At 45.4% G+C, this 9,475-nt stretch overlaps 1 protein-coding gene across 1 annotated transcript; it reads right to left on the reverse strand.

Moving 5' to 3' along the window:
• Window positions 1-16: 16 nt before the first annotated feature.
• On the reverse strand, window positions 17-7,753 carry LOC121449929 (pregnancy-specific glycoprotein 22-like). Its single transcript, XM_041654588.1, has 5 exons — window positions 7,699-7,753; window positions 5,708-6,067; window positions 2,777-3,136; window positions 1,254-1,604; window positions 17-288 (listed from the first exon to the last, which is right to left on the reverse strand). Exons 1-5 carry the CDS (start codon window positions 7,751-7,753, stop codon window positions 17-19), a joined length of 1,398 nt encoding a protein of 465 aa, XP_041510522.1.
• Between the last annotated feature and the right edge of the window lie 1,722 nt (window positions 7,754-9,475).

Consider the following 9,475-nt stretch of genomic DNA (forward strand, 5'->3'; position numbering starts at 1 on the left):
AAAGGTCACTCACTCGTCACGGCCAGGAGACCGGAAGACTGGTCTTCAAACCAAGGCGGTTGGAGATCTCACACTGATACTCTCCAGCATCCTCCCTCCTGACAGGATCTATTCTGAGTCCACACTTTGTTGGGGAAAGAGTCATCCTCTCTGTGAGCTGCAGATTCTTCTTCTTGTAGAACCAACGGATGGAGACATCAGTGTTGGGTGAAACACAGGTGAAGATCACAGATGTACCTCCTGAGACTGTGGTGTCAGTGATTTGCACAAAGGGCTGTGTCACAGGCTCTGTGAAGAAACAGAGAATACCAAATGACAGTCATCCAGAGAGTTCAACCAGGCCCTCTTTAGTTCATACTATATAAATCTTCCAGGAGGGAGAATTTGAAGCTGGTACTATAGACATATCTCATGCTTTGTATCTGCGAGCTAGTGACTGTGTGACTCTGATTCAGGCACTGTTTTCCATGTCTCAGTTTCCATGTATTAGGACACATAGTGAATGATCATTACTGTGTCTAAGTGTTAAGCTTAGTTATGAGTTTGATCTTGAGTTGGGGCAGCTACTCACATCAACAGCATCTGTTACTATCTGCCTCCTCTGTCTCTTCCCTTAGTGCCTTGACCTTCCTGTGAATTCTCATAAGTTCATCAGAGCAATAGGCTAATTGCCCAAACTCCTGTCCACTCAGCGTTAGAAGAAGGAGATGCAAAGGTGAACTATCTTACCCAGCTGTCATGGCTGTACACGGCTGATTCTATACCCCAGGAGACAGTCAGTCCCATGACTTGAACAGTCAGTAAAGCCTTGTTCCTGCCAGTTCTAACCAAAAATCTAAACAAACAATTAAAAATATCCCCAATGTGATCTTGATTCATGCCAGGGGCAATGTTTTGGAGTTAGAGATTCCTAGTGATCTCTGTGAAGATCCCATGGCTTCATCAACCAGGGACTGTCTGACTCCCACACTCTTCTGGGTACATGTCCATGGTGCAAACTCCAAATGTCTGCACTGAGGATGACATCCTGGGGCTGAGTTTTCCCAGCACAGGTCCTTCTTTCTGCAGGTAAAGACAGGTGAGTAGTTCTGATCTACAGTTTGTCTACCCAATGTGTGTCTTGCAGTAGAAACGCAAACCCCAGTGAGTGCACACAATACAGTGGGAGAAGAGCAGGCACAGCCAAATCCTGACAGGTTAGTGTATGAAACAGGATGAACCGCACCCAGGACTTAGACACCATAGTCACTTACTCTTTACATAAAATTTCACGTATGCTTTTTCAATTTTGAAATCTTTGTTTAAAACTTCTAGTGTGTAGATTCCTGCATCTTTTTCAGTGATATCCTGGAGCAACAGAGATCCATTTTGGAACACCATCCCTTTTGTTCTCTGTGCAACATCCCAGGAGATGGAAGGCATGGCTCTGTTGAGTTTAAAAATTGGGCTCCCATCCTTTGATTTGTGCCAGGAAAAGGCTTGTGCATCTTCTGGAAGATTATGAACTTGGAGAAGTACGTCTTCACCTTCAGAAACATACCGAGGCTCTGCTTGGATCATGAGTTGGGAAGAAGTAAGAGTGTCACAGAACAGAGAATGGGAACCTGGGAGGGAAAAGAGAAAAAAAAACATCACATAGGGATCATTGTGCTTGGTGAAAAGATAGTGACCTCCAACCAGACTGAGCAAATGGATTCATCACTCAGCCTAGCATTGCAGGTGTGTGAGGGTCTATCCCATGTAATGAAGGCCAAAACATGACCTTTCCTCACCTTTCAAAACCCCTTCTTTCCAACAGTGCCCCTGAAAGTGTCATTCCTCTGCATAGAATTGTCCTCTTGGGTGTCTACTTGGATTCTACTTCACTACCCTCAGGCAGATACTGCACACACTCATGCACAGTAAGGTTTGAGATGATGCCTCCCCTGAGCTCAACAGGTCTGGAACTTGCAGTCTCTACAATTTTTTTCTTCAGTTTCCTTTGAGACAACACTCAGCTCCTGACTTCATCTAATAGATATTCTTGCTGAACTGTCAAGTGACTCTTAGGTCTGGGGTTGTGTGGGGGCGGGAATAGTCTGATCTTCAAGTCAGTCTCAGCTCTTTTAAAGGCTTAGGTACTAGGCTGGCTGGTTTTATGTCAGTTTGACACAAGTTACAATCATTTTGCAAGACAAGGCTTGAAAATGCGATCACCTGGTTGGCCTGTGGGCAAAATTATAGCACATTTTAAAAATTGGGGATAAATGCAAAAGGATTCAGACCAATGCAGTCAGTTCAAGTATTGGGAACCGAATCCTGAATAATAAAAGAGAGCAGGCTGTGCAAGCATGAACGGCTGGCCCACAGGAAGAACTGGTCTCTGTACCAGTTCCTAGATTCCGTTTATGACACTCAACATGGATGTTCTAAAACCATGTCCCCTATCAGCTTAAAGAGGATGTAAGAGTGTTGCAGTGAAAATGTTCCCCTGAGTCACATTTTTACTCAAGCCTTGAAAAGATGAAAGTATGCAGTTCTCCCTGATCTAGAACCCCAATAGACTAGGCTGACTCTGCCATGTGAGACTGAGTTAATTTCCATCAAGTTATACTTTGATGCAAATGGAAGATGGAAGCTGCTCTATGGCCGTTTGTCTCTAGCAATGCGTGCTGTGCTAAGCACTCAAACCTCCACCTGGGGACACAGAGCAGAGGAAAGAGAGCCTAAGCCAGTCACAGCAGTCCTGTGTGTCTAAGCCCCACCCAGCACTGCACAATCACAGAGAATCACTTACTGTCCACCTGGAGTTGCACTTGTGCTTCTTCAATTCCCATATCTGTTCTCAGAATTCGGAGTGTGTACAATCCATGGTCTTTCTCAGTGACATCATGAAGCAGCAGGGATCCATCACTGTGCAATGTCTCTCTGCCACTGTATGCAGGCCCCCACACAGCTGGTTTCTTGGCTGGTACAGGTTGCGTAGCCAAAAGGTTCTTGGAGTCAACCTCTCCTTTATACCAGAGAAACTCTAAAATATTCTCCGGGGGATTGTGTACAAGTAGAAGAGCACTTCCCCCTTCAGCAACGCTGGATGGCAGTGATTCAACAGTGGTCTGGGCAGAGGGAGCAAGGCATCCACACTTCCAAAGGAAAGCTAGAAGGTAAAAGAGAAGTCCACCTAAGTTGGGTCTTTTCTATTTGCCTAACATGACGCCCTATGTCCTGAGCAGCTGTGTCCATTGCTCAGCCTAGGTTTCTGGGTGAGTTTCTCCATGTCCTACTTGGTAGAGATCTGCCCAGGCCCTTTAAATTCTCAGTGTCCCCACACTTGTCATTTCCACTATATGGGTCTCTGTCTTCAGTTGTCAGCATGGCTGTGTCTTACTGGATCACATCCCTGCTCACATTGACCTCAATTACCCCAATGGTGTTGGGGTGATGCCTGCCCATGGATTTATTTAAGAAACTTAGATTTATGGATAGAGTATTAGATCATCCAATTTGTTTTGATTTTTTGCGCTTGTTTCCATATTATAGTTGTATGTGAGTAGTGGAAGGGCTGGTCTAGTGTGTGTGGTGGGGACATGCAGACACCGTACTTACATGGAGGTCAGAAGATGTCAGTTCATTGGTCTCTACACGCCAGACAATGAATCAAATACCTATATCTTTGGACCATGTCACTGATCCACACCAGCTTGATTTTTTTTTTAATTTGGGCCATCAAGCTGTATTCTATCTCCAGAATACTGTGGTTATGCTTACAAATTTTGGGCAAAAACAATGTCTCCCCAACCCTTACTGATTAGTATTCAAGAAGAGAATCTAAGTTTTGAGCCTCTCTCGCACTCTGCATCTTCTCCCCTACAAACACAGAGACTCCTCTCAGGTCTTTGTGCCACTCAGGAGACTACAGACAGCATGTCAGTTCTCTTCCCTCACACACTGTCTCCTTACTTGTAAGTAGAAGCCCCTGAGATGTGGTGCACCCTTTGCTGAGGAGCATGGAAAGGGGCCTCTATTGTCTGCGTAGGCTGATCTCTCATTCCTCTGAGGTGTCTGCTCCAGCACAACTCACAAGCTCTGCTGCCCTTCCCGCATATGAGCTGAGCCCTAACCCCAGGAAGGAGCACCTCCCAGAGTATAATGAGGGTGGATCTGTGTTCATAACACTGCTCTGCCCCACCACTTTCAGCACTGCTTCCTGCTCATTTGTCGTCCCCTCTTTATGTTTATGCCATCTAGAATACAGAGTTAGAATAAAGGGTAATGGCCATCCCTGTGACATGAGCCACAACTGTGTAACAAAGAAGCCCAGCTGGGTGCCCAGTCTGCCCTGTGTATTCAATGCTCTGGAAACATGGAATTTGCTCCCACCAGGAAGGTGACAAAACTGACTTCGAGGCTCCAAAGGGACCAGGTGAGTGATGTGTGTGGAAAAGAATAAATATACTCCCCCTAGAATCACAGTCAGACTGGGTTCTGACAGAGATCAAAGGCTCAGGATGTGTCATGAGTCTCAGATCTTGAGTGTGTGAGAGGAAGTGACCTGTTTCCCGGAAAAGGGCTTTGAGATTCTTTATCATGTGCAAGATGTTCAGGACCATGATCCTACTTCCTCTGTTTGCTGAGCTGTGTAACAGGTGTGCCCACATGCTCCATAACCTTTCTGAGATACCTTGGAATACTGTTTAGTTGATTCCTCTAGGGTATCATGTATTTCCCAAAGGGAACACATAAATAGCGGGAAACTGAACATGATCTCCTGAAAGGGTAGCAGACACATTTATCAGCTGTTATGAGAATGCTGAGACCATGATTTTTAGATCTGCAAAAAAAAGGGGGGAGGGTGGAACCAGGCTACAAGGATAGTTCCTGGTTCATGCAAATAAATACCTTTCTGGCAGTTCATTGTGTGCCCTGGTGATCTCCAGGGTAACTACAGTTCTCCTCTGGGAAGCTATCAGACCAGCATATCCAATAGCTATTTGCCTGAAGGAGAGAATTCCTCAAATGGGACTCCAAGAACAAGCACTTGTCAGGAGAACCCATGTGCTTAGTCCCTCTAATTGGGCACTATGACTTTCATGTAAAACCCCATGTGCCCAAGAGGACAGTAGTCAATGGCCTGGACACCTGTTGAACTATGCTCCCCTGCTGACTCTCTAAAGAAGATGACCAAGGGATGGAGCACAGTAGTACAACCAAGGCTCTTAGGACAGTGCACAGTCTAATCCCACACCATCACAAGACTCTGACTACTAGGGAGCACTCTTCCCTACCACCAGAAAGTCAAAATCCAACACTTATCAATTGCTTCTTTCTCATGGACACATGGAGTGGAGTCTGGGACAGAGGTCTTGAGGCAGGGCATTCTGGAGCTCACACCTCTGTGAGGATTCCATTTTTTCTTCAGCCATGCACACTGTTGATGCCCTCAGAGTCTTTCTCAAGGAAACATTCCTGGTAAGTACTCCTAGAGTCTAGACAGAGATTGATTTCCTTAGATGAACTACCCATCACACACCTACCTGTGTGCAAGGTGAAGTCAAATGAAGGATTCTGATCTATTGCCATTAATCTACACCTTGTGTGTCCTGCACTAAATGGTGAGACTGCAACATGGTGGCACAATACACAGGGAAGTTAGGCACAGACTATTCTCCTGTGTGTGTCTAGTGAAACAAACCTCACCCAGCTCACAGATTCACAATGAATCACTTACCATACACATTGAGGTACACGTTTGCTGTTGATATGATTTTTCCACTTCTATTATAGGTTCGTAGGGTATAGAATTCTGTGTCCTTCAGGTTGACCTTCTCAAACAGCATGGATCCGTTGTGATATATTGTCTCTCTACTGCTGTGTGCAGGACCTGGCCTGCTTAAACCTTTGTGCAGTGCATATGTTGCAATTTCTTCTGCCTCGTCTCCTAGCCCTTTGAACCAGGCTAAGGATTCAATTTCCCCTGGCAGATTGTGGACAAGGAACAGGACGTCATCTCCTTCAGACACTATGGGTGGCACTGATACAGTGGTCTCATGGGCAGTGGCGGAGAGGAGCCAGAAGGTTAAAAGGAAGGCTAGAAAAGAAGTGAGAAAAAAACCACCAATATTAAATGGGTGTGGTCACCACTCAGCATTGCTGTGTACATAGGTTGTGCCCACCATCCTTCGCTGGCATGAGCACCATGGCTTCCATTCACTCAGAGTGTCTGAGTATGTCATTACTCCTTAGGATTTCTGTGCTCAGGTGTCTGTCTGGTTCCCTGACTCGGTGTCCCTTATCCATCCTCACATAGAGTATATATGTAAGGATCACTGCCTCTCTGAACTCCTCCTCTGGAGAGTCATCACTTTCTGTTTTACTCTCTGTTCTCTTTGTGATTTTCTTCAACCTGAGGCTTCATCTTTAGGGTTTACTGGCATCAAGTCCACTGGAACCAGGGCTTTTTGTTTGTTTGTCTTTAGGTTTTAATTTTGGTTTTGTTTTTTGAGACAGGGTTCTCCTTGAAGCATTGACTGTCCTAGAACTTGCTCTATAGACCAGGCTGGCCTGATCACCTGCCTCTGCCTCCCTAGTGCTGAGATTAAAGGCCTGAGCCACCATCAAGCAGCAGAACCAGGAACTTTTAAGGGTAGGATTAGTCTGATCTTTTTTGGAAAGTTCAGTTCCTGGAAAAGATTCAGACACAGTAGGCAAAAGAAAAAAGGAAAGAAGGAAAGAAGAATGTGCCTTCTGCGATTTTTCTTCATAGTTTCTAGTTTTGGAACTTAGGACAATAAGTTTAAGTGTGAAAAAAATACTTTTAGATATTTTATACTAATTTGTGCATGTATTTGTGAAGGCTGGTGTCTCCTTGTGTATGCCACAAATTTGTGTGGGCACATGTGCCAAGGTGTGCATGTGTGCGTACATGCCCCAGCACCTATGTGGAGGGCAGAGTAGAGCCTGCAGGAGTGTGTTCTCTCCATCTACTGCATGGGAGCTGAGGACTGATTTCAGGTTATCACATCCTCCCACACTGAAACATCTCTCTAACCCTTCCCTGTTTGATTTCTATTTGGAGGGTCATGCTGTCAGAGTGGGTAACAAGCTGTCTTCAGAACATTACAACCAATGAAGTTCACTGTGAATATGGAGTGCTTGAGGCTTTTCTCTTACCATCATCACCCCCTGTACTCTGAGAGCTTCTGGATGCTGAGCCTCTGTCCCTTACTGTACCTTATGCACCAAAGCTGCAAACAGAAACCTTGAGTCTCCTCCCAAGATCCTGTCCTCCTCTTTAGGAAACTCCAGCCTGCCTCTGAGTCCCCCTCCCCACACAGTCAGGGAGTGAGTACCCTTACCTGTGAGCAGAAGCCTCTGCCAGGGGGTACACCCCTTGCAGAGAAGCACAGAGGACTCCATCAATCTTCTCACTTGCTGTCCTCCGTCTGAGGAGAAGAACCTCAGCTCCAACACAGAACTCAGGCTCTGCTGTTCTTCCTCCTTCTGGGCTGAGATTCTTCTCAGACAGAAGCACTTCTCAGAATCCAATGGGCTGTGAGTGGTGGGGTTGGGGTCCAAGGCACTGCTCAAGCCCTTCCACTCTCAGTGGTGACCTGCATCCTTCTCAACTTCCCTTTATGTTTCTCAACCAGCCTAATTTCTGCAGCAAGGCTGATAAGCATCCCCATGGCCTCAGGAACAATGGCTCATCCTGGGACTGACATCTGCTCTGATCTTGCCTGGGGTCTGTCAGCACGAAGCGAGGAACATTCACCATGTTTATGTCTTTGTGACACACAGACCCAGCTGAGCACTCAGTCTACCCCCTGTTTTGTTTTGTTTTTTGTTTTGTTTTGTTTTTTGTTTTGTTTTGTTTTTTCTTAATCCCTGCAGGAAAGAGACATAAATGTCCCTGAGGGCTGGGAAAAGACCAGCTAAGTGATGACTAAGGATGAAGATCAGTGCTTTAAAACTAATGCCACCAGTCAAATTAATTCTCCAGGAAAGAGGCCAAGGAGAAGTTGGTTGAGAGGTTCCATGTACTCAGTCTTGGGAAAGAGGTGACCTGTGTGTCCTTGAAATCGAAAGGACTGTGGGCTCCTCCTTCCTAAGGAGGCTTCCAAGGCAACATTCTAGCATTATGCTTTGGCTACTCACATGTCCTTTCTGACCTTCCGGTCACCTTTACCCTTTGTTACCGATGGGAATGATGTCTTCTTTTGAGAAATGACAGGACGGAGGAGACCTTCATGGTTCCCATGCAGAAAGGTGTTCTCAGACAAAGGAAGGAGCCAGTAGGTTAGAGTACATTTTAGTGAAGGAGCTTAAGGTAAGTAGGGACAGAGATGGAAAACAGTCTCCTAGGTCATAGCTCAGGGAAACAATTTTCATAGCATTGAGCTGATGCTCGTGATCACTGGAAGAACGGAAGTCTCATCTTCAATGCTAACAGGAAGCATGGTCAAGAAGCCAAATGAGAGATTCCCTGATATGCTCGGCACCGGTGGCATTCAATGATTGTCTTCCTGATCACTGTGCTCTTCAGGACTCCTAATTCCTTCTACTGTAGGATGGGTCTAAACAGGGTTCCAGATTTGTCCTGGAAAGCCCTGGACTAAAGCTGCAAGTAGTGTGAATCCAGAGGATGGGCATTCTCAGGAGGAGCCTTGTGCCCAGGAAATTTTGAAGGAAAGTCCTAGGACATTTCTCTTGAGAGTAAAAGGACAAAACACAACAGGCCATGGGGCTGAATGCCTTTAATCCAAGCACTCATGAGGCAAAGGCAAGTGGATCTCTTAGATGCAGACTAGCCTGGTCTAAGCAAGTTCCAGAATATCTGGGGCTACACAGAAGAATCCTGTCTGGAAAAACAAAACAGGAGACACTAATATAGTAGACTGTACATGCACTTTCAGACCAGTCACTGCTGTCTCAATCCCACCTTCTCATTGTCCAGAGAGTACTCAGGGGTATAAATCACATCGAGTCAAATAGATGTGCCTCCCCTACAATGTGCTCTATGCTTCTTTCTCTTGTTGTGATAAAAACACCCTGAAAAGGAGTGGTTTAGGAGGGAAGACTAGAGTCCATTACCTTTCTGGTACTGAGCTATATTGTAGCACTGAAGGAATTCAAGGCAGAAAACATGCTGCTTGCTGCCTCATTCGCAGACTCACACTCTGACCCATACTTAGCTAGCTTTCTTATACAACCAAACACCATCTGCATGGAAATCATGCTGCCCACAGTGGACTGGCCCCTCCTATGTCAATTAAGACAATCATTCAAAGAAATGTACACCCTGATTTGGTTGAGACTGTTTTCTTTTCTGTTGTTACTGTTTTGTTTATTTATTTTTGCATCGTGACTGCATTTTCCCCTCTCTCCACTGAGACACCTGTCTGTTATTATACAATAAAATATAGTTTTTATTGCTATATTTCTATAACAGAGCTTGAAATTAAGGATGATGATGCCACCAGAAATTCCATTATTGCAC

The sequence above is a fragment of the Microtus oregoni genome, unplaced genomic scaffold, assembly GCF_018167655.1.
Source record: "Microtus oregoni isolate MIOR12 unplaced genomic scaffold, Mior012 000006F_ref0000085, whole genome shotgun sequence".
Taxonomy (NCBI): domain Eukaryota; kingdom Metazoa; phylum Chordata; class Mammalia; order Rodentia; family Cricetidae; genus Microtus; species Microtus oregoni.